We start from the raw sequence: 26362 nt of genomic DNA, 5'->3' as shown, positions 1-26362 counted from the left end.
TGTGACCAGAATATTTGTATTTAGAGGAATGACGTTTATGCAAAATGCAGAAGTATTCTAACTCCCACTACTGAATGTAGAGGCTTGTTTTCAATGGCAGTGTTCCCTCTTTACTCCAGTAGAATTAGTGTTTGACTGTAGATGAGTAGGCAACCCCATCCATTCAGTCTTATTCAGGGATCTGTATCATCTTAACCAGCCACGGATCCATCAGAGACAATTAATTCCGTTGTTAGATTGTTAACAAAGATTAATGTTCACTTTATCATTTCCTGCACCCCCACCCCTTCACTCTCTTATAATCAGTGTCTCTCTCTTTATTTGTCTTAATGGATAATATCTCAATTCTGACTTAAAGGAAAAGACCCTGCATACACACACATACAGTAGAGAGTATGGATCATCATCAACAGCAATAAGATTGATTTACATTTGCATATCCAACACTGTAAAAAGCATGTGCACATCTGGATCTTTGTAAACATACATGCACAGATGCACTTTTTTTTTTTCCTTTTATCATACATCTGGGTCAACAGCAGCAGACACTACAGGAGTCAGTATGTAGCTGTAATAAATGGAGCAGGGTGAGGGCGCTCCCCTGTGTTGATGTTTGAGACTGCAGGGTTTTCTGGAATGGATTATTTCTAGTGTATAGTCTGTCATGGGCTTGTGGTGAGTTAATATGGTACATCATCAATATACAATTTTTAACAATATATATTCATGTGAGTGTTAGTCTCTGTGCATGTGGCTGCTCATTTTGGTGTTTTTTTTAACATGGGTGACACATTGATCTGTGATCGAGTAAAAGTAGCTAAAAATCAGTTTACATTTTATTCCCCTCACATCCCTGTTGGAATTAGTGGTGTTGCAAAGACCTAAATATGAATACAAATCTGACGTTTCCACGTTTTGAATAAAACAACATTGTATTTTTGCAGAGGCTTAATTAAAGAAACATGTACATGTTGGTCACTGCATCTCCAGGCTGCTTCTGAACACACCTCTGCTTGAATGAAGCTCCTCAGGTGTGAGTTCATGTATGTGCATGTATGCATCTTAACCTCGTTCCCCCGGGCTACAGCTGCTGCCAGAGTGTGTCTTCATTCACCTTCCATTGTTGAATAAGAACCAGAAAAATCCTGTATTTAAAACAGCTTCTCTCCAGAGGCTTTCGTCAACACTGTATAGAACATCCTGAACAGCTGTGACTCGCCTGGAGCTCACTTTGATTGTGTAAGCATTTGGCTGATAGTTAACAGAGTGACTCACAAAAACCTGCACAGGAGACAATCAATGAAAACAGCACAAACTCACTGATCGAGAGCCACTTAACTCAGGATGATTAAAAGCATTTATTTATCTACTAGTAATAGCAACAAGATACATTTTCAACTCCTGTCGATGGTGGAATATTTTCAGTTTTCAAGTCTTATAGATATGATTTGATCTTGTTGCATATTCCCAGTTAGCTTTAAGAAAAGATGGATTTCACATATAAGTTACCACCTGCAGTTGGTGGCTTTTGAAAAAAGAGGGGAATAGAATTTTGAACAAAGGAGCCTATGACTTCCAGACCCCTTCTCATGTTTGCACTGAGCTCCAAAGCCCCTCCCCCACAACAACAAATACAAAATTATAAATACAATAACATGACACTGACCACCAGTATGACACTAACACCCGATTGACACTCGACCACCCCCCCACCCCCTTCTGATTGGTGGCTTTCGAAACATAACCGTAAAAAGAGCAGTAGGTGGGGCCAGAGGAGCTTCCTTCTTTTTTTCAAGATGACCTGCCTGACTGTCAGATCATAGTTTGGCTAAAAATTGTTTTTAAAAAAGTGGCTTTGTAAATGTTTCCTATAGTTTTATACAATAATCTGACAGTGGCTCTGACATGTTGGTCTCTGTAAGCATATTAGGTCTCAGACGACAGGTGTTGCTGCTGAAAGAAAATCTATTTATAGGGTAAATTATGTAAACTGATGAAACCATTGTCTCGCCACAGATATGACAGTGCTCATGCAATGTTCTCTTGAACACTGTCCAATGCTGATTACATTTGATGCATGACTGCCTCCCTCTGGTCTAGAAGTAGAAGCCAAATAGTGAGGTTGACAGGAAACTCCTCTTGCATTATTATTATTCATGCTAAATGTTTTGTGCCACAGTAGATTGGTATAACCTGTCTGACTCTTCCTAATGCAGTCTGACCCCAACTCTACTGTACGGTATATAACCATATTCATAATAAACACATGAAAAGGATGAGGATACACATGCACATGAACAGACATTCATTCATTCTTCTTGTGACTTATATATATATGATAAATCCAAACCCATGCACTGGAGGAACCATCATTTTCTTATTTGTACCCATAATTTTTCACACTCAAACAAAAGTTTGACTGACAGGTTTTACATTATGGTGCTAAATGTCATCACTGCAGAGAGGTCAATGTAAGATGATGTATTTAAGTATAATGTAACCTCTTTAAGACAGTTTTATTCTTTAAGCACTGTTTCTGTCCATCCATTCCAAAAGATGGATTATCTGTTCATACACTCATTTCATATTTTTGAAATCATATATGTTTCATAGTCTACACATTTTCACAAGGCTATAATGGCACATCCAGGAAACCAAAGAAAGAGAGTTTCAATTGGGATTTCAGTTGAAAACTAAACCTTCACAGTAATTCTAGCCTGGTTGACGTATATATTAAATCAAATTCTATCTACAATATTAGAAAAATGCTGGTGTGTGTTGCAGTCCACCTCACAGAGCTGTGATTCCTGCACTTTAACCCATCCCCGTGGTCTGAAGCACTGTGTTGAAGAAGGCAGAGCAGCTGGACCTTCTCACACCCAAAACAAATTCTGTTTCAGATCGCATGATGTCGTTGAATATTTTAAATGCCTGTTATGTATCTTTTTCCAAAACTTCAGTAACGCAGACAGAATATTTGCATTGTGGTCAAGTTTTTCCCATTTTGTTTGTGCATCAATCCTTCAGCTCATTAGAAAAAGACGGTTACAAGAAAATCACTTTGCAGTAAACTTTATTCACATCACTCTGTGCTGTTAAATCTCTTTATATAAAACTGGAAACATTTTTTACATTCATCGTACACAATGTCCACCATTTCCTTCGTAAAGCTTTTTAAAAGTCTTATTTTCACTTTAAAACTACATTCAAAATGGTATCACAATGCTGAAAGACAATAGACCTGCTAAATTTATACAATATAAAAATACAAACATCTTCTTAGAACACAGTTGACTATTTTAACAGATTTGGGTGGCTTTTCTTTTGTAAACATGTAAACAGAAAAAAAAAAATGGCATTACTAACCGATCCCAGTTTTAGGTAAATTGACATCTTTACTCCTAAAAGAGACTAAATCTCTAGTTTTGTCCGTTCCACTCCACCAATGAGGCCAAAATAGTTGTTGACTCTTTACTCTGAACATGTTATCCACACCCCAATGCATCTTGAGCTTTATTGTCCATGCAATCCTGATCTATAAAATAAACATTGTGGTGTAATGAAAAAGACTAGTGTACTAGACGTCTTTTTGCAACCAGTTGAGTCGTGTCTGCTGGTAATTTGAAAGAATACACATTTCAGGCACTTCCGCATTGATTTCACTTTCAGTACCTGGAGTCTGCAGCGTATGGTGTTACTGCATATACTTGGTTAGTTCTTTACAGTGAGCAGTTTAGGACGAGGATAAGGATTGGACCATGCTAACAAAAGGCCTCAGGTAGGGACATGCACCTCCCCCACACTCCTCTGTTCTTTGTAAGAAGTCCATCGTTAAAACTTAATGTTCGTGCATAAGGACAATTGAGAATTCAGCATAGGGTGAGGACTAAAAAATTAAACATCAATATGCAAAACAGGAAATTAGAAAAATACAATTCTTAGAATTTTTTTGTCTGGAACATTCATGCTTTATAATGTGCAGTCTGTTATATCCTTCTTCTTCTTTGCTTGCCTCCTACTGATCCTGTCACCTCCTGTGTGTGAAAGTACCTTACATACTATCTCTTCCTTTCCTTCCTATGCATTCCTAACCGCAGATCACCCCTACATCTTCCCCATGTGAACAGTTGTGTTTCCCAACCCTGGATCTCTTGCACTCCAGCAGTGATCTCTCCCCGCCCTCACACTGCACATCGTCCAGCAGGATCCTGACACTGCTGTCAGCCTCCCCCAGTGCGGCCCTCTTCATCACTGCCAGTGCTGTGGTGAAGCCGAGCTGTCGACACACCACAGTGCCCGACTTGGTGGTGAAAAGGTCATCGCACACTGTCCCCCACTCTCCTCGGATAAAGATCTCCACTCTGCCTCGATCCGATAAACCGTCACTGCTCACCAGACGCACTAAGCCAGCCCTCAGCCTTCTCCCTCCTCTTCCTCTTTTGAAGGCGTGACCTCTACCTCTTCCTCTGGGCCTCTTATACACTTGGTTGCCCTCCACAGCACTTTCCAGCTTCTCTCCGAGCCATAGCTCCTCCTCTTGAACTTTAGGAAGCGTTACTGGTGGTCTCTGGGGCTTGTAGGAAGACATGGTGGGTTTCTGGCTCCAGTATGGTGGACGAGGTGTGGTCCACGCTCTGGGGTGCTCAGGGTAACGTATAGAGGTCAGAGCCATCTCAGATCGTTTCAAGGATGTTGCAGATGGAGAAGGAGGAAGCTGTGCTGTGGTTAAAGGTTGGGATGTGGTACTAGGGGGATAGTGAAGGGGTCTCTCATGTCTCCTTGTTGGACGTGTGGTGATGATTGGCGTTTGAGCAATCCTAGAGGAGACTGCAGTCATGACGGTTGTGCGATAACCTGAAGGAGAGACAGAATCACCCTCTTTATTTGAATATAGAGTTTAACAATATGTTTCATCTTTTTTTCTCTTTAATACACAAACCTTTCAGTCAATTAGGACCAACGTCCAGCAGCCAGTTAGCTTAGCTTGCAACATAAAGACTCGAAATAGGTTGTCTCTGTACAAAGGAAATAAAATCTGCCTGCTAGCTTATATCTACAAAGTTGTTTTAATATTTCAAAACTGTCACACGAAAATGTGTGAAACATAGAAATTGTTTGGCATGTGATCCCTGAAAAAGTCCGAAAAAGTATTTTCATACATTATTTTTTGTACAAAATGAACAAACAAGATATAATATGTTTATTGATGAGTTTTAAAGGGTTAGGGTGCTGGTTACCCTGTTACACAGACAGGCTAACTGTTTCCACTATTTATATAAGCTAAGCTGACTAGCTAGCTAACTGGCTACTGGATGACACCCTATGCCGCCATAGAGGTCAAACAGAATAAACATGGCATTCATCTTCTCATCTAACTCTCTGTAATAAAGCGTATAAACCTTTTTCCCAACAGGTCAAACTTTTCCTTTAATAATAAAAAAAGCAAATTAAGAGTTAATTATCAAGCCAAATAACTGTTCTCCGAGTAAATGAAAGACGTAAACACAGACACACAAAGATGAATGTCCAAACTTAGGCTGATGCAGAAACATTTATTCAAAATAAATAAAGCCAACGTACCTGATTTAACTTTAAGTATAGTGCAAATATTCGACACACAGATAAGCACCACTTAGCCTGCATGCTTTATAGACTCTTGTACCAGCCAAGGAAAAGCAACTAAGCAGGAACTAAAGTTAGGACATTTCAGCTAATTCCACTGTACCTGAGTTGGACATTAGCTTGTGCAAATCACCCCCCTGTCTATATCTGCACAGGCAAACGTTAAAATCTAACATAAGTGGTTGAACACGATTCTAATCGATTTTCATTTCCAACAAATTGACAGTTGTTAATTCACACTGAAAACTGTGAACACTGCTTTCATCTGTTAATCAGTGAAAATAACCTTTTTACTGGTGCAAAGTGCAAAGATTGACGAAACTCATATGTATTATCGGAGAATTACCTGTTTGTGTCAATTAAGATTTATGGACTCTTATAAGTTAAAAGCTAAAAATTATATAATAGAAATATTTTGAGTTTGTGAGTAAGAACATCTTCTTCAGTCTCAAATAATTTACAATAAATATGTATCAGTTACCAGTTAAGTGTATTTGCTGTTTTACTGCTGTTTTATATTTTTCACATTGTTTTTTCCATTTTCACTATGAAGGAAACACGTCTCAAAAATTTCAGAGCTATGTGGTTCAACTTTAACATAGTCTACAAACTGCAATCAGAACATTAAGGCAGATTTCAGTAATCTTGAATATCCAGTAAAAATATTATGGAGATTTAAATAAAATAACCAGAGCTGCACTATAATAAAGGCCATATATATATCCAGCAGTACAAATCAAAAAGTGGGATAAAAATCACCCTTTGCATATCTACAGTAAACATAGCTGCCAAACAATTAAAATATCATATTAATAATAGTATCATATTAATGTGGTGATATTTCTATTCAACTAATAGTAAGCCTGCTACTGACATTTCTAGCAACTAAGACATCAGTGGCAATTCTGTGCAATGTCATAGTTTTCTAATTCTACTGTTATTATAATTATTCTACTAGTGCTGTGATTTGATCACTTGAAAGAATATTGCAAAAAGTATTTCATTTGAAAATATGCCTGGATTTGTAAAATGTGAATGTAGCTATTAATATATTAACATATAAAACAAATATAGAGCACAGAAGAAGAAACCACCTGGTTTAACACTGGTGGCTCGTCCTCGAGTGGAGGTACGACCTGGTCTAATGGTGGGTTTAATGTTGGTCGACTCAGTGGCTTGGTTAACACTTGACCTAGGAGTCAGGTAATCGGTGGAGCTGGCTTGGTGCACAGATGAACCAGTGGGCCTACCAGTGGGCGTGGTTGTGCTGGGACTTGTTTCCGTGGCCTTCTGGACAGTTGTGGGTGAGGTTGTTGATTTTATTGTCGTGGCTGAGGTTGTTTTTATTGTTGTTGCTTTTTTACTTGATGTTGTTGGTAATGTTGCCCTTCTCGTTGTTGGTTTTTTTGTAGTCTGCAGTGTCGTTTTTCTTGGTGACGCTGTTGTTGGCGGTGGCTGCATTTTTCTTATTGTTTTTCTTGTTGGCATTGGTGGTTTTATGATTATTATGGGTTTTCTTGGTGACTTTTTGGTCGTTGTTGTAGGTTTTCGTGTGGTCGTCGTGGGAACAGGTGTAGTGGTTGGTTTCTTGTTGATTACAAACTCTGCAAACACCACAAAGAAGAAATAAAGACATTGGTACATGGGCATCAAAGACTTATCTATACTTTGAAACAAGAATATCCAGAGCGTTAAATCATATTTTGCAAATTGACAAGACAGTGAGAATAATATGTGATGTTTGAGTTGTTAGAGAAATTAGCCCAATTTTTAGTTCAGTCAGACACGTCATGTTCAAACGTTTATTGCAACAGTAAAACAGGTTTGTGTTTGGCATCTAGGCTCTGACTTAATCACTCCCCCCATATGATTACACAGATATGATGGGAGTGATGAGCAAATACTTGTAACCCCCCGTCGGAGCCTACAGGTGGCTGCTGGGGTGGGGGAGGGGCTGAAGCAACTGGTAGTGATACTGCAGCAGCAGTGCGAGCAAAGGGGGTGATGGGAAATTTCTCTCTGCTTAAATAGCTCACCTAATAAGATGGGTGTGGATAATAGATGATTGTGGAGAATGAGGTGCGTCACACAACATATGTCACATGATTGGAGCAGCGCAGCTCAAGTTGGCTGCCTGAACGAGCTCGCAGGCTTCGCTCCATTTCTCTCTTACCTTCTTTGGGGTGGAAATGAATCAGTTTCCCCTTAATGTTAACATGTGAAGGCTTGATGCTGCATTTTCCTGGTGGGGCTCGTCTGTGTGGTCAACAAAGACAGAAATTAACAGACCTATTAAGTACTTCTTAAGTAATTGTAGTTATTTTAATTCCGGTGCTACATGACTTGTCCTGATCCTGGTTAGGTAATAGTTTCTATTCAGCTTTACAGGGAAATTTACATTCTCACAAGACAAAGAAAATGATAAGAAGCTGTCTCTGATTTGATCAGAGCTATACCTAATCGTCTGCCCACCACCTCGTCCTAAAGAAGTTCCAATGGTTACCTGGAAGGGTCCACTATCTTATAGATGACTCCTGCTCTGGCTGTGGCACTCGCGGCTCCTGTGGCTAAGAAATACAGCTCACCTAGAAAGTTGGAAAGGGAGAATGAGATAAAGAGTAGCGCAGACAAAAATTTATATTGGCAAGAAAAAACAAGACGGGTGTGAATTGAGGGGAGAGGGAGAGAGTAGAGAATAAGAGATGAGATGTAGAGAGAAGAATCAGAAAAGACACACAACAAGTTACACAATGTCTATGTCTATGTTGAACTTTTCAACATACATCTGCTCCAAATCACTTACAGAGGAAGGGGAGAGATTTTCTACAGTCAGCATCATGTGTGCAACATTCTCCATTGAGTCAGCTGCCTGCTCTTTAATCCAAACCAGATTCTACATCAAACCTGACTCTGCTGGAACATATTAACTCCTCAGAAACTGGGGCAATTTAGTAAATTAACAGTTTAACATCACAGAAATGTTTTTTACCAATACTTGTTCATTATATTTAAAAAGCAAAAATTTAAGTTGCATATATGCTTTGAAGCACATCACGAATCACTATGAGTAAGTACAATTTCTAAGTAAAATTGCAATGTAGGGACAAAATAATCAACCTGCAAAATAGACTAACTATAATTTTTGGTGATAACTTTAATATATGTTGCTGAAAATTACTGGCAAAATATGTTTTCTTTAAAAATTTAAAAAACACTCATTGTTTTACTGAACCTAAATCATTTAATTATAATGTCGTAACATTTCTTTTTTTTAATTATACAAATTTTCCTGTGATTATGAAGTAGCCAGTCACACACAGTCATTACCTGCCTCATCCTCCGCAAAAGATATGATGTATTTATAATAACTGTTGATGAGTTTGGGGAATCTGCAGGTCTGGTATGTTCCCATACAGATCTCGTTGTACTGCCATTCACCGGTGGTGAAGTTCTCCTTCAAAGACATCAGACGCCTAAACAGAAACACATATACATCCATATAGATGCAGTCAAGTGTAGCTATGAAATGATGCCTGTGTTTATTACAGTAAAAACAAGTGCAACTTATTGTACTTAATCTTATTGAAAGTGTTGAAAGTATTCAAAAGTAAAAATAAAGGTAGAAATTTAAAAAATGTAATTTTTTAGAATAAAACTGAAACACTTACCCGCTCATGAAATCCCCAAACAGGTAGAGTCCATTGAGGTTTGGCATCTGACAGCCTCTGTAGATGTATCCTCCTGTCACTGATTTTCCCAACTTGTGGGGGTAGGCAAAGATCGGCAAGGTGTCATCTACACAGACACAGAACAACTCACCAGTTCATACAGTTCATTACGTCAAAACAACATGGTTTTATAGGTAAAACTGTCGATACATAAAGGTTTAATATTAGGAAAGTGGAAAGTTTTAGTGGCTGAGCACACAAATCCAGAGAAAATGACAAAGGAGGTTTCACAGAACAGAAATATTATTACAGTATTATTTATTTTCACAATTAGATCCTCTTCAGCAAAAACATGTCATAGCTCACATCTGCATCCATTTTGCACACAGGACACTATGTCTCGTACACTCTCAATGTAAATATCAGATTCAGTTTCAGACTCAGTGAAGATCAGCTCACCCAGAGATGAGTTCTGGCAGAGTTTGCGATCGTAGCAGCTGAAGCCCTCTTTGGCCCTCCATCCGTAGTTGCCTCCTTTAAACATTCATTGACGCAGTTAGTAAAACTACTCAGGAGAAAGATTCTTCATAATGCTGGGAATATACTTTTAGACACAGTTATTGTTCGTCTGGGAAAAGCACCATGTAATTTGATGTTTATTTCGTGGCCTCTTTTTTTAAAAACCAGACCCCATCCACTGTAATTGTCAGGGAACAGACTGAGATTACACTGTGAAGTCTGCATCACTTTGTGGTCTTTGAGAGAACAATTTTATATATGATGAGGGGCTCAGTAGATAATTATCATTTGATGTCCTGTTGTGAGTGAGTGAATAACTTCAAGCCAGACTCATGCTGAACATTAAAATCAAATGAAATCATCATACCTTTAACAATGAGATCCACCTCCTCGTATTTGTTCTGGCCCACGTCACCACAAAACATCCTGCCTCTGCCTCGCCCTGTGATGAGGTCACCGCGGTCAATGGAGCAACGCCACATGTTGCGCACTCCAAAGGCATAAATCTCTGCAAAGAACAGAAGAAAGAGCGGAAGACGGAATATTAACATACTGATGCAAATAGCGTACAACTTATAATGACTGAACCTGGGCACATTTCTGGAGTGAAATGGAATGAATGCACCCGTCATTACCTCAAGACGTGTTTTTTCTTTTTCTTCAAAATGACAGTGTTCACTAAGACATTAACTTTTAACTCCTGAGATATATTTTTCTCTGCCCGAGTGGTGAGGTCACACAATATTTGAGGTCTTTAGAAAAGCTAAAAGAGACAAGAGCTATAACCACGGGTTTCAGAGAGAAGCTGTAAATAGGAGCTACAGCAATGCTCAATATGAGGAAATGTATTCGCTGTCTGAACAAAACCAAGTAATAACCCTGATAAAATTCATGAACCTAAATATGAGCATATAATAACATGTCTAAAGTTTCCCACATAAAAATAAATATTTGAAGTGATTTACCAGGTCGGGCTTCATTCTCCCCCAGGAACGGGTTGTCTGATGGGATGCTGTACGGAGCACCATCGTCGTTATTCTCCACATCAACACGCAGCACCTTACCAAGAAGTGTTGACCTGTCAAACGCAAGGAGTAGATAAGAGCGTGTGAAGGATTCAGCTGTCTTTATCTTTATCTCTGTAACTCAAGTAGTAGTAAGTAGTAGTAACCATGCACTGATGCTGACAAAAAGAAATCTTCCATTATTTCCTTCTTCCATCTGATGTCCTGTCTTTGGTAATTGTCCACTCTACCTTCACTTTTCTCAATCTTCTCTAAGTTTTTCCCTTTTCTTCTTTCTTATCATTCCTTTCTCAATCTTTTTCCAGTCTGAATGACTCCTCCCCCATCATTCACGTTGCACCTCTCTCGTCCCTGTGTCAGGATCCCTTTCTCCAAACACCCCAATCCCACTCTCCTCTCTTCACACTACACATACCGGTGTGTGGTGGCCCGTTGTGTGTAGTGTCAATATTAGACTAGACAGGGTGTATCCTCTTCATTCCCAGAACAGCTAATACAGCGTGTCAACAACAAACTAACAAGCTGAACATCTAAACTATATCCGTCTGGAGAAAAGATGTCAAATCATACTGAACTGTCATAAACCTCACATCTAATCAATGTTTTTCTCTATTAATTGAAAGTAACAAGGTTATTTTTATTTTGGCACAAAGCTGCAATATGGTTAAAAAGTTTCATATTCTTATTTTGTTACATAATTGCTGTCCAAGTATATGTCAACTCCACACTGCATTTCAACTCTTGCACAGCAGTAGGGTGCAATGTGTAGGATACAAATGATTTACACTCACTACCTTTGTGTCCTTGGGCAGTAATTAACATTAAAGCCACTGAGGGTTGATCAAATGAGAATGAACGGTTGCATCCACATGTACATGTGCAGCACTCAAACATGGTGTTTACATGCAAACATATGAACAACATGTTGCCTTAAGATACAGCTAGACTATGTTTAGAATGAATCAAATTAATTATGACGTAAATGTTAAAACACAGTAAAAAAGCCCTGAAGTTCCTAAAGTTAAAAAAAAATATTTCATTCACTATACGCACATCGCTCATGGCATCAACACATCATCCTGTCACCTCTCACTGACTTGTCAACTATTTTATATCTTCCATCAGCAGCTGTGGATCACCACTCAATGTTTATATGGTAGCTACGTTTATTATTCACCTTTTTCTTTTTATTGAAGAGTCAGAAGAAGCTGTTTTCTGTCTGGAAAATAAGACATAAAAAACCAAATGCAGCTCTGAGGATGAACATGCAGCTGTCAGCGTTGCTCTAATGTTGTTTAAATGGCAAACTAAAGTGTACCATTTAAAAAGTGACGTGTGAACTTGATTCTTTGCGTCTTTTAAAGGAAACCTCTGTCGCCCAGTTCATACAAATAGATAAGCCCTCCTAAAGATATTCAATGTTGCATAAGTATAACTCAGGGGTCTTCTCAATCTAGTGTTTTAATAATGTGATGATGATGTAATGTGTGAAAATAATGTTTATGATCATTTGTTTGTCAGTTTTGACCATTGAAGCAATAATATGAATTGTATGAGCAGGTTTCCAGCCCTGTAGTAAGTAGAACCTTGGGTTACAGGATTTTTTCCAAGTGCAAGATTACCAGTCTTCAAACAGCTATTTCATTTATAGGTCTGAGATTTAAGCTTTCCATTCTTTTCATTCTTTTCATAAGGCGTTATTTAAGTGGGATTTAATTCACTGTAAGTCGTTCTTGGCAGAACTGACTGCTTCTAATTGGGCTTTGGAATTTTTGCTAATATATGTTTATGAAGACAACATCTGATGAAAAGGAGGTAGAGCAACGTGAGGTGTGTGTTTATCCTATTTGGGTAAATTATCTTAAATTACATATGAAACTAGAGCTTTGAAAGAACTAATTTGGAGTCAAAGTTTCCTGTGCTAGCGTCATAGATTTACTGCATATGTCAGATGGACTTTTAGGCATTAACACATATTTTGATGCAACAATAGTTTACTCAGGAATTTGATCTTGTGAGCCTCCCGCAAACAAATTAGGACATTTTATTTACTTGTTCTGTGCATTTCCAAACTTTCCAAAGGGGTCTCCAGCTCGGCCACCATCTCCGATGAAGATGTACAGATATCCGTCATGACCAAACAGAAGCTGTCCTCCATTATGATTGGACGCTGGCTCTACCACTTCAAGGATGGTTCTACAGCAAAAGAGATGAGAGGTGAATGAATATACTCACCAAAAAACATTGACATGTTGGTCACTACATGAGCAGCTCACACAAATTTTCTACCTCTTTCCGTTTGAACTTCTCACCTCTCGGAGGAGTGGTCCAGCTGGTTTTCATCATGAGTGGACAGTGTGAATTCACTGATGCGTATCCTCTCCTCCTTCTTCACAGACACAGAATAATACACATAGGCTTTTCTGACTGTTGTGAACCTAAGCAGACAAGAGAAAATAAATGTTAATCTCTAGTCAGGCTTCCATAAAAACATTGTCCTCTAAGGTAAAAGGTGCAAAAAGCCAGAGTTGAGTTCTCAGCATTTACATCACAAATAACTTGAACTGTTAATGTGAAAGAATGAACCTGGGGTGCAGGGCGATGCAGAGGAAACCTCTCTCGTCTCCAGCCCAAGGCGACGTGAGGACTGCTCGCGTTAGGTTGAGGAAAGGTCGGTCGATCCGGGAGCCGTTGGCCAAATACACCCACACATAACCCAGCTGCTCTGCCACGAAGAAGCGATGAGTCCCATCATCTGCGTGAATCATTGCCACAGGGTTACGCAGCCCATTGGCAACTTCCTGTAAACACAGCTCCAGACAACCTTTAGGATCTTCACGCACCAAGCCGAGGTTAGCATTTAGCTCTGGGGAGAGAAAAAAGACACAAAGGTGAAAGTAGATTTTGAACAGTAAGACCTTTTAGATGGTTTTAATCACAAAAAAACAAAGTGGGTTTAAGGGATTTGTTGTGTTGTGGTGTCCTTTGGAAGCTGCATTTAAAGACCGATTGTGTCACAGTGGCACGACTAGGTTGTCCCATTTTGAAGACTCATTCAAATGTGACCGAAGAATTGTCTCTGCCTTTGTTGTCTAACCTCGTCCTCTGAGGGAGACACCAGCTGATTTGGGACATAGCTCTGATTGTTGCAACCTCCTGTTCTTCACGTGTCTACAAGTTTGTGTTTAAATGTGTCTAAATTTGACCACAACAGCCACATCTCCTGTACATATACATTAAGGCGTGAAGGTATGACAATGTCTGTTGCTCTAGCACTTTGGTCCTGATGGATTACCATGGAAACTTGTACAGAGGGTGAATTTTTGAATCGGTGTGTGTCCCTGCTGGTAAACGCAAAATACCTGCATTTGTCAGTACATTTGGATAACAGTACTGTTTGTCCTTCAGCTCCAGAAAGTCGCAGAACTTTCTGCGATCCTCTTCTAATGTTGCCGTCAGGTTTGCAAACTGATGGGGGCTCCCCATGTCCTCCAAGAGGAGACTGAGTGTGTAGCGACACTGGTGCCAGTAGTCGGAGCAGTAATCACCACACAGTCCAGGCAACATCCGCATAGGCGTGTTGGCATCTTCTGCATCAAACAGGTGGGCGGCGTATGGAGAACACTCCTGTGAAGGAAGAGAAACACACATTTTGGAAAGTTTCTTGTGAGTATAGAGGAAACAGCAGTTTTTTTATTAAACGTATGCCACTGTAAATATACTGTAAACCTTTGGTCCCTTCTATGTCTATTTCATCAGGGGTGGAGACTTGTTAGTGTCCATAGTTATGAAGCCTCTTTGAAGCTGATGTTTATCTCAGAGGTAGTTCAGGACATGTACGGATCAGATAAATGCAGAAGCTGTGTACTTATTCTACTGCAGCTCCTCTCCGCCTGACTATAAGTGGTCAGGCCTGACTTATGTGCTGCTTGGTATAAATGGATCCCAGGAAAGTCCAGTTAGTTATTAAGTCACAACCACACTTGTCCACACCCAGAATAGTGCAGCACCAGGCCGAGGGAGGAACGGCAACCAAACCATCGTGTGGTCGACTGGTGTTATTTCACTCAGAGTCAGATCAGACTCAACCAATCATCACCATGAAGCCAGACAACAGACAGCATGACATTATTTCATTGCTCATAAAAACTAAAATATAAAAAACCACCTGACTAGATGTTCAACTGATGCACGTACTGTGATTAAGATCAATGTCGGAATAGTTTAGCGTGTCCTCATATTTCACTATGATGGGGCATGGGGCTTGAATAATACAGGCATATAACTGATTTCAATTCGAATGGATGATTTGTTGAGATGAGGACACTGTTCAAAAAAAACGTTTCTGAAAATTTAGCGATAAAAAAAAAACGGACTCTTCTCGCTATAGTCCAGATTGCAGTCATGGGCCTTGAAACCCAATGTGCTCTTATATCCCAAGGACAGATAAATGCAAGGAGTGTGTCACAGTATTGTACTCAACGTCAGTAGCTGTACAAATTGAAATTACTGCTGTTGTTCAAAACAACTCAGTAAGTGATACAGTACGATATACTTTATTGGAATTAGTTTTGGCCTCAAATGCTGTGGTTGATTTAGTCTTTTAAAAAATACTGTGACTATGGACAAAACATTTTTTTTGTACATTTTGCTGCTGTAAGGTGCATAATCTAATTACATCTGCATGTTAATTATCTACTGTAACAAAGAAATCTGCTCAATGAAAACTCTCTAAAAATACACATACACAAAAAACTACAACTTTATTTGCACATCTTATGTTTACCGTGCCTGAAAGACTGTTAAGGCATGAGTTCCACTTTTATTTCTTTGTGCACGTCAAGTTAAAAAGCCCCATGTGACCTGTTATTAATTATGGATATAATACAGAGACAGAAATGGAACATAGTTGTGTGTGTATGTGTACTGCAAGTACTTGTGTGGGTGATTTTGCTTACTTTCTGATTTATATATTAATGTTACTTTAAGTTATATAATATATATATATATATATTGTTAATGTTGTTTTGACATAGTTTAGTTATTGCAAAGTGTCATCCCTCATCATCCAATTGTCATCATTTCTGTTGAGATTTTCATCAAGATTCCTTCTCTCTGTAGTTTAATTGGTGCCAGTTTTTAAAATATAAGAAAATGACTAAAAAGTAAAACTATTAAATTAAGACAAAAAATAATTTGTCTTGAATGTGCAATGAACAATCAATAATATTAAGTTGTTACTTGTTGCACTACCAATTTTATTTGAGAGTTGTCTCCGTGTTTTCTGAGGGGAGGGGGACTATGTTAGAGTTTAAAGACCACTGCTGCACATGACCCACTTTGTCTCTCTGTATTGAAGTTAGTCTCTAAAATGACAGTGGCTGATAAAATAGGCTGAAAGCCACCAGGGAGTCTCCCTTTGTCTTTTGAGCCCTGTGAGATGATTTACCTGATAAGTTGTTGATGAGAAATTTATATAAAATATTTTTTTAATATGTGTTTTAAGTTATTTTTTTCCACACACAACTGCATATAAAAATAAGCACTAATACTACTGGCCAGAAAAGAGGCAGGAAAACTATAACAGTAACAGAGAATCTTTGTTAAATGAAATGAAAATACATTTCTGGGCAGAGATCAGAAACTTCCTGAGAAACAGCTTTGGTACTAAAGGAAAAAACTAAATCTGAGTTCAGTGTGAGCTGCTGGGGCTGTTGATGAAAGCAGCTTCTGGAGCAAACTGTGATGTGGAGCAGACGGTGTGATTTATCTTCTTTACTTTTCTGTACAACATTGAGTCATGAAGATGTTCCACCTAATGAGTTTTTGGAGGCATATTAAAGTAAAGGGGAAACTATGGCAGTGTAAATCATCTTATGCCAGGTTCACATTGTCTTCATATTGTCTGATATCGGAGTCACTGAAGCAGAAACACCAGCCATTCTTATGAGAAAGTCTTATTTTTGGGTCGCACTATCATAGGGTAGGATAAAAGCATGTAACTACAAACAGCTGCTCCCGAACAATGCAGCCACTTCAAACTTTTATAATTTGGGGTTTGTGTTGTCCAGTCAACGCAGATGGAGATTCAAGGCTGAAAGGGAAATAAAAAGCCCTTTGTGTCAGTTTTTACTCCTGGCATTTCTCTTCATGCTGACTGGTCCACATTGCTGTGAACACAGCAAAGACTTGTGGCAAACAGATGCCTGGACAATGTGTGAACTTGCACGTTCACTGGACCCCAAGAGAAAGACACTGAGAAGGAGGACGCTACAAAAGAGAGATATAGAGGAAAGAGAACTTTGCCACAATTTTCTAATAAAACTATAGGCCTGACCCAAACACTGTAAATCATAGCTGCAGTCAGATACTGTGTGTGTGTGTGTGTGTGTGTGTGTGTGTGTGTGTGTGTGTGTGTGTGTGTGTGTGTGTGTGTGTGTGTGTGTGTTTGGGATTTGATTATGCGTTCCATACTGCTGGTAAACTCAAACATCTGTAACTTTCTGCTGCCGTCAGAGCAAGCTATTAACAACAGACTTTATACTAGCTTATACTGAGAGTCTGAACAGTCTGAAACATGCAGGACCGCTCTCACAGTAGACTTCTTAAAAGTGCTTATTGAAAATGCATCAAGGGAAACCATTCATTCCGTGTTTAACTAAGTGCTCCCTGAATGTTTTTTAAGTGGGTTTTATTTGGGTTGTATTTTAATATTGAATGTGCAAAACCTGCAGTTACAACACACCTTACCCTAACCTTAAAACACATCTTCACCCTAAAATGTAATGTTTTATGTTATGAGTTCTTGCTTTTGTCTCCATGGAAAGACATGTCCCCATAACATGACCGTGGCAAACAGATTTAGGTCCCTACAACATTAGTAATACCAGGATCACATCTTCTTTATATAATTGTGGGGACACTCACTGACATAACCCTCACCCCTAATCTACACTTAATCCTAAAACCAAGTGTTAACCAGCCAAAATCAGTCTAACCTAAACCTTATCCCTAACCTTAACTCAAGCCCAGCAATGATGTTTCCCGTTTGTCTGTCTTTACTGAATGTATTAATCTTTCTTAAGTTTCCTCTTCCTTTTTAATTTCTGCCAGATCTGTTATTTATTCCATTACTTTTATGTCTCCCCTTTTGATTTCTCTTCTTTTACCTCTTCCTCGCACTCTCTCTCTTGAAGGAACCTGATATATCCTGGACCCCCAGCCAGAGAAGGAAATGGTTGTTTGTTTGGTCAGTTAAACTGGGGGATCATGACAATCTCCCCCTTGTCTCCCTGACACGCACAGGGATGCACACACACACATTGGTCTATCCTTCTCCTCACTGATATAAGGAAGCCCCTGCAGTGCTGCTGGAACAGAGGGCCTCAGTGTGCTGGGTTGACCCAAGATAAGTACCCTGGCAGTGGGGTAACTTGACCACCTCCAGGGCCTCTTTTACCTCAGACCATAGACCTGGGAGCGACCACAACCACGGAGTGGATCTTTTTTCGAGTAAAAAAAGACGCCAAAACAAAGTGAAAAGAGAAATGACTCAGAGAAAAACACATGTTTTTAGTGTTTTATTTGACAACTGAAAACGTAAAAAATGGACAAATAAGGATGTTTGTACCCTTTCAGATAATTGTGCTCATTTAGGGAATGAATAAATTGTATGTTCCAAAGTTTGTTGACTAAAATAGCTACGTGAAAAAATAAACCCCCCCCTCTCTCTCTCAATGAGATTCCATATTTACATTGTCGTGGACTCAGTCAAACTAAGACTAACCACTGAAAGTCGAATGTGCTCTGCAGCGCTGTCATTACGCTCGAGACACAGCCTGCGCTGCTTGGAAAGAACCACAGCAGGATATAATTACCACAATGAGACAAACCTATATTTAAGAAGTCAGAGGATTTGTCACTGTCTTTACGTTCTCTGAAGTTTTTCAACTCTCAGTGAGACTTGCAGACCGTGTTTTTTTCCCCTCCATTCTTCCCATGCTGATAGCAGACATGAAAGTGTTTTTCGTGGCACAGCCCTCGGTCAGTTTGTTTTGCACGTAGTGAGCATCTGAGCTGCAAAGTCAGCACATTTTTATGCAATCAGAGTGGGACTGGCTTAGTTTAGCAAACTCAGAGAAGAAACTAAAGCTCAGTGACACTGAAATAGAAAGAGTCATTATTCCCAACATTTACTTAGATTGCAATCTCACTTACAGTCCAACTTAAATTTAGACCAGGACCAAACTTTTGTCAGACTAATGAAACATGACTCATTGTAAAGAACCACTCCATCTTCTAAGAAATAATTTATTTTCACTTTCTTAACCACTGCAAGATATTTTTTAACAATTTCCCCATTTTCCCAGAGAAAAATTAATTTATCTTGAGACTATTGGGCACATTTAGAGAACCGGTGTATAATGCTGCTTTCAGACATGCACTGAACTTTGAGTATCTAAAGACATTATCTTGAGGGGCTGTATGTGAGAACGCAAATGTCTGAGTAAGACTTAAGAGGCCCTGGACACCCCCCTAGTAAAAGCTTGACAATGCCTGAATGAGCCGATGTGAGAAAACAGCAGGAGATCCTCTGTAGGATTCACTGTAAACAAGTGGGTGTGTTGATGGCGTTTCTAACATGCGACTGCTAGAATTTCTTGTTGCATTGATTATGTGTGAAAGGCAAACTACGGAGAAAGTCTGGACCCATTTGTCAGGACATCCTCTGGTGTTCATCCACATATTAAGGTAGCACAGATATTTCTGTTAAAATGCTTGAAAGTTAAACCTTATCAAAGAAGAAAAAGTGCCTGAGCTTTAAGATTGAGGTACAAGCTTTCCTCAAACTGTTTTTCTCTTCTCTGTGGACTCGTGTGAGTGAAGATACTAAACACATGTTTTCTAGGGCCCTGAAGGGACAAAGCTTAGATTTCATTGCACATAATCCAGTGAGTCTCCTTTGTTTAACAGTTGTAAATCAGTGACATGGTTCATTGTGACATTTTGTTTTTGCAATTGAGCCATTAAGTGAAAAATTCACTTACAGATTTTTGGCTCGGAGGATTTCTATGAATTTAGTGGTAATGGTCCAATAAAACAGTCAGATTATATTTTTATAAAAAGGTTTACTTCATTGCACTCCACTCTATTTAGGTTATTTTGGTTCACTCAGCCACGGTTACAAGCCAACCAATCAAAAACTCATGAAGCGTTCATTGAGTCGGTGGTTTAGCGTTGCGATCATGAGTTACTAACAGATGTTAACTTTTTGATTAAGCTTCAGCATAAACCACATGTTTTGTAGGTTGCTGTACTTCAGTTCTCTCTCCCTCTGACAAACCACACCACAGTTTCCATTAGAGTGAGACACAAACCTGTGTAACCTTACTTATTATAGACAATTTTTTTTTTTATTGCCTGGTGTTTCCAGAGGAATAGTTAAAAACGGCTCTGGTGTTGAACATGTGTGGTTGAAACATTAAAAAAATGCTGGGTATCGAACTGTCAAACGTCTGTGCCGGTGATAATTAAAGAGTTAATGAGTGCAAAAGAAACATGTACAGAAAACAGGCGTGATGCTTGTATTTTCAGGTGATCTCAGTGTGATGACTTTGTGTCCACTGACATATAAACAGTTTATCACCACCTGACTTGATAAACCAGAGGGATAAATGCCCTTTAATTGAAATATACAGCTCTAATTATGCACTGTGCTCATCTGTAAGACATCCTGGTGTTATACAGCAACAGCAGGTTTGTTGTTGGGTCTGCAAACATCCACAGACACATTCACACCTTGTCTAAGAACACAGAGTCACAGCAACACACTGAGAAAGCTTGATGTTGATTCTACAGTGAAAATAACATATTTTTACTTGGATGTAATTTGCCTGTATAATCAAACATAGGAGTCATTTTTTGGGGGGGTAGTTTTTCCTCATGCAAGGGTTAAGAGCAGAGGATGTCGCACCTTGCTAATGAGGCAAATTGCTTTTGTGAATATGGGCTGATTGATTGATATCACTAAATTCTTCTCTTACCTGGCAGAGGATGCTTCGTATGTACTTGCCACAGGTGACATAGCCCGAATGGTCAAAGTTCTCCATGATGCGGTAAAACTTCACTGATATTTCCGCGTCCTTCTCCACATCACAGCATCCAAACTTGGAGTACTCCTTGCAGAGGACCAATGGCAGACGGGGCTCGAATGGGGGCTTGTAGTCCAAACACTGGGGGTGACAGCTCCCCCACCAGGGCTGGAGGAGCAACAGCATTGCAGACAGAAGTAGGTGGGGAAAGAGGGCGTGCGGCAGGATGCACTGGGGGGCCGGATTACAGATCCACGAGGTCATAGTGTAAAATGTTGTCTTTCAGTTCAGGCTAGTGTGGCTCTTGATGTTGTTAATCAAGGCAGCTTGTATGTGACGGTTCAGTATGATGTGTTAGTAGATGGACGAAACACATGTTACATCTCCACCAGCATCTGTCAAGCATAGGCTCGAAACTCAAAGTTAAAATATTTTAGTGTCGAGTGTCCTCATCTGATGTCCTGGTCTCTGAAGTTAATGGCGGACGTGTGTGTGTGTGTAGAATTGTGAATGTGCGTGCATCAAACACTCTGACCCAGCATCACACCTGCCTGCAACTTGGCCACGGACCAACAAAGCAACTGAGGATTGCGCTGCTTAAATGACCCTTCCACACATCAAGCTGTCTCTCTGATGTTGTGTAAATAAGGTCAAACTGATCCTGGTCCAGTGAATCCTTCTGATGGTGAGATGTGCAGTCTGTTGGAAGAACCTGAGTCCCAAGGTACCATGGATCACGAGGCAATTAAAAAAAAATCAGGTTTTCAAATCTTCCTTGAAGTTTTCTAGATGCAAAAAAAATCAGCCGGATATAAAAGCAGCCACAGTCACATTTGTAAGAAGTATTCCAGGTGTTTATACAACAAAATTCAAAAAGCATTTGAAAATTGAAAAACTGCACCTTTAGCTGCAGCTTCTGCAAAATATTTACCTCCGGCTTGAAGTCACTTGGAGAGTTCGCTATGTTTGCTCTGGACATGTGCTCACTTGCTGCAGCGGATATAAGCCATGCATACAGACAGCAGGAGAGAGAGAGAGAGAGAGAGAGAGAGAGAGGTTCTTTCATTCAGACACAGAGCCACGCTGCAGCCTCAGTTCAGATCCCTCCCTCCTTGCTTCTTTCCTCCACCTCCTCGCTCTTCTTTTCCTTTGCTCTTCAACTCTCCTACAAAGACAGATGCATTCCTTCCCATAGCATGCGGTCTATATTGCCCTGAAGTTGCAACTTTCCACCTCTCCTCCCACTGGGCTCTTCCCCCACACACTTTCAGCATTCCCAGACCTCCTCTTGGCCTCTGCTGTTTGCAGACAGACCCACTCTCACTCCCATATGTGTGTGTGTGTGTGTGTGTGTGTGGTCAGATGAATCAGGACGTGTGCTGGAGGAAGAGACCAATGGATTCTCCAGGCACAAGCCCAACTCTTTTGTTAAAGGGCAGAACCAGCCAATCTTTAATTAGATTGCTTCAAGTAAGAGTGCATTTGCTACAGGTCCAACAAAAAACATTGTGTTGATCTTTGTTGGACTGAATTTGAATAAATGATTAGGTCATAACTCATTCAACTTAGAATATAGGTGTCTCAATCAAATCAATTACAAAATACCTATGACATTGTGAAGCAGCGCAGGATCATGGGAGTTGTTGTCTTCACCACCATTGCAGATTAAAATCTCCAAATCATTTTGGATGATATAGCAAATTAAAGATTTATCCTTGTTACGCAGCAAATAACAGTGGATAATTGCGATCAATTAAGCGACTATTAGAAGTTAAAGCAAAGACGAACAAAGCCATCTTGAATAAAATTGTGGATTTCTCTGGGTTTGAACATAGTTGGAAACACTATGGATAACCCTAAGTACACAAGTTAAAATATATAACATAGGTCTAGTTGTTTTCAAACATTTTAATGAAGAATATGTATGTATTATATTATTATAATTGATATTTTTAAATAAACAAAGACTCACATGACTGTTTGAATGTAAAATGGATGCTAATGGTGACAAACTCAGAGGATTATCTCCAGATCTGATCCCCCTCGACTCTGTGAAGCGTAACTGTTTTAATGTTTGGGTTCAGTCTCACTGCTCGCTTATTCGTTTTGCAGCAGCTGGGAACCAAAGAGAAAAATAGAAGCACCAAATTACACACAGACAAAGTTGGTGAGTCACTAATGAAGGTATTTCACAGCTAAAGATTCAGGGTGTTTCCTAAAAAGTTGCTAGATTTGCAAATAGGCAAGTTCACAGTTAAGTTGCCATGGTGAACAAATTTGCCAAGTTTCCACTGTCTGCAATTGAAAAAAGATGACTGAGACAAAAGAACGAGAAGTGTGTGTGTGTGTGTGTGTGTGTGTGTGTGTGTGTAGACATACTGCCTCCATCTGTGTCTCATTATTGTCCAGCTACCTCTCAGATCAGAGAGTGACTCCCAGCTGGCTGGTCGACTGTCAGACACTTTATCACCCTGCGCTCACTAACAGGAACACAGTATACAGCCAGACGCTGACTGGATTAAACAGATCGATGAGCACTTCATCATATTATGTAACTTAATGATTCATCACAGGTCTCACAGTGTAATAAAGCAAAACACAACTGTTAGTAGATGGATTGGAATTTTTAATTTTAAACATAAATTAGTCTCTTACACACAGCAGATCCTGTAAAAACACTCAAATTATAGCTTTACTAGAGCTGTGTTTTTTATATCACTGAATTAATTTAAAGGTGGTTCAGTTGTCATTTCAGGATAATAACAAAAATAACAAAAAAAATCAGTGAAGAGTTTAACAATTGATTTTCATATTTATATTCATATTTAATTAGCTTTTTTTGCTAGTTTAATACTCAAGTGATTACAGCAATATGCTATTCCAAATGTATGCAAGTTAACACGCAAACTCTCACAGTAAACAAGCAGGTAATCACATTTGGCACAGCAGGACTTTATCTCGATCAGGAATCCAGAACATGAATACCCTGTCATTCATTTTTCATTGCTGAAAATCCAAAATCTTGTAAGAGCATTTATGAGGCTGCTTCTATGAGAAAAGAGAAGTTATGAGACATGAGAAGATCAGATCTGCAAAGACAAGATGAGACCTGTAAGCGCCACATAACAACTGTAAACCATATTGTGCAGACTGTGTTTATGGTCAGCTTGTAAAATGTGTTAATCTTTAGAATGACTGAGTCTGTGAGTCAGCCTTTACTGGAAGAGAGAGGCAAACACACGCACACACACATATACACACACGCACACACACACACACACAACCTAAACTGAGCTATCAAGGCCACCAAGCACTCTGGGTCTCATGACTCTTTTATTTTCTCATTGTTTTATTCTGTATCTGAGCAGCTCCAAAATCTGTGGTTATTGTTTGATACAAAGTTCACTCAAAGGACAGTTGTGACTTACACAAAGAATGAGTGTTTCTGTGTGTTTCCAATATATTTAAACTATTTATCCATATATTGTCTTTAATGTTTTTTTAAGATTTTAGAGAGATTTTATTACTACTCTTCCTTTACCTTAAGCCACCTTGAACTGTTCATAGAAGTAAGGTATACTAAAATTAATACAGGACTGATCAGACTTTGACAACACGAGCTGTTTGCTGTTGCATCTGTCAGTACAAATAATACCTTGAGTGTCTGAATATATAATGAGGTCATCTGACTCCCTCAGGTCTTGACGTTTGCAAGTGCGCAGGCTTCACTCGCCTTCCAGCAGATATGTCTGTTAAAGTGACAGAGACCTGCTAAGGTAAAAAAGTGAGGTCAAGGTTTGCCAAGAAAAACTCTGACTCAGAGTATACATCACTGTTCCTCTGTGGCTCTCTCACACCATATATAGACATCTTTCAGCCTGACTGCCACAGCTATTCAATGAAAACACTATGGGTTATGGAAGTTTTTTGGAAGCTGGTGAAAAGAGAACTCAGGCAGCAGGATACAAACACAATAGCATGAGCAACTGTCACCCCCAAGTCTGAAGATGTCTCCCACACCATCCCCATATATCTTCCGCTACTTGCGTCATCCATTCTAACAGCACATCCATGACTGGCTAGAATTGCTGTTTGCATCCTATTGGACAGTTAAGTCTAAATATGCATTCCTTAACCACATTGTGTCCTTACGTCTTGACACTGGTGTAATACGCAAAAAGAGTTCAAGTTGGTGCCTCTCTGTTTGGGGCATCTGAGTTGGACACAATGTTCAGTTGGTTGGTCCTTTATCTATAACGTGACCTTGGGTACTGCTTAGAGAGAGAAGGGAGTATCTGTGGAATTAGCTAGGCACTCTTCTCTTAATGGTGTACAGATATAATGTAATATACACTATATATACATAATACAGTATATTGTGGCATATACAGTAATCTGTGGTGCGTGTGTGTGTGTGTGTGTGTGTGTGTGTGTGTGTGTACCCACCCACCTGGAGCTCATTTCGAAGCCCAGCATCCTTTCACTTCATTATTAACTTTTTTATTCATTTTTTAGTTTACATTGTTATTATTATAATTTCTACAATAAAAGTATTTTCCTCACTGTTCATTTGGAAAGTGACATCAAGTGTGAGAAGGTCTCTGTGACAGCGAGCGTAGGTATCCAGCAAAATGGGAAATCTATTATCTGGGTCCCACTTTGGTGGAACAGGTAGGACCCACACTGATGAACCCAGATGGGCTTTCTATGTTGGTCCCATGAGAGAGTGGCTTGGCCAAATGGGTTTGACATGTGCAAACACAATTAAACCCATACAAACTGGTTACATGGGACCAAGGCACCACACAAGTAGCTAATCAGTGTAAGAATTCAGGGTTACCTTATGCATCGGTGAAAGACCCCGTGACAAAACGGCAGAATGTGACGCTCCCAGAATGGGAGTGGGCTGGTGTGTCAGAAGACCTCAGATGGAGCACTACAGATTGTAAAGGACTTGTTGTTCTGTTGTGCTATTGCTGTACCATTGTTCTATTTAAGAGTTAATTTATAAATATATTTAGTGCATAAAATATATTTTATATCCATCAGTCCATCCATTATCCATACAGATTAGTGTGCTTGGTCAGTAAGCCCAGGTCAAAGCCTCTCACCACAACAAATTGGTTCTTGAAATTGTTTGGTATGTCCTTCCTTGTCTGTGTTTATCATTCATTCATCCCTTTCTCCTTTCATTTCCTGTCCTGGTTCCTCTGCTTATTAAATGAAGTTCTGCATCAGTCATTAGACAGATGATGCAGCCATGATAGAAGAGGCCTTTTTTTAAATTTACATTCTAGAAGAAGAAAGATTTTGGTTTTACCTTGAGATTTGTGCTTTGCCTTGAATGCAGGTTCACATATCGTTGGAATAACCGCTATTTTTTAATAACATCTATTTTTGGAGAGCGATAATTTCAGTGTTTTCTTGCAATGACTTT

General features: G+C 39.4%; 1 protein-coding gene across 1 annotated transcript; it reads right to left on the bottom strand.

The window, feature by feature from the left end:
* Positions 1–1334: 1334 nt before the first annotated feature.
* On the bottom strand, positions 1335–22250 carry LOC109629993 (HHIP-like protein 1). The gene is made up of 15 exons (XM_020087984.2): positions 21857–22250; positions 20878–21710; positions 14197–14461; positions 13421–13700; positions 13147–13272; positions 12887–13030; positions 10775–10887; positions 10177–10317; positions 9750–9824; positions 9291–9417; positions 8950–9095; positions 8126–8207; positions 7796–7878; positions 6873–7226; positions 1335–4854 (listed from the first exon to the last, which is right to left on the bottom strand). Exons 2-15 carry the CDS (start codon positions 21187–21189, stop codon positions 4088–4090), a joined length of 3015 nt encoding a protein of 1004 aa, XP_019943543.2. The 5' UTR covers positions 21190–21710; positions 21857–22250; the 3' UTR covers positions 1335–4087.
* Between the last annotated feature and the right edge of the window lie 4112 nt (positions 22251–26362).

This window comes from Paralichthys olivaceus, chromosome 11 (genome assembly GCF_024713975.1).
Source record: "Paralichthys olivaceus isolate ysfri-2021 chromosome 11, ASM2471397v2, whole genome shotgun sequence".
Lineage (NCBI taxonomy): Eukaryota > Metazoa > Chordata > Actinopteri > Pleuronectiformes > Paralichthyidae > Paralichthys > Paralichthys olivaceus.
Note: the sequence above shows the minus strand (reverse complement) of the source record. Positions and strands in the feature narration are given on the sequence as shown.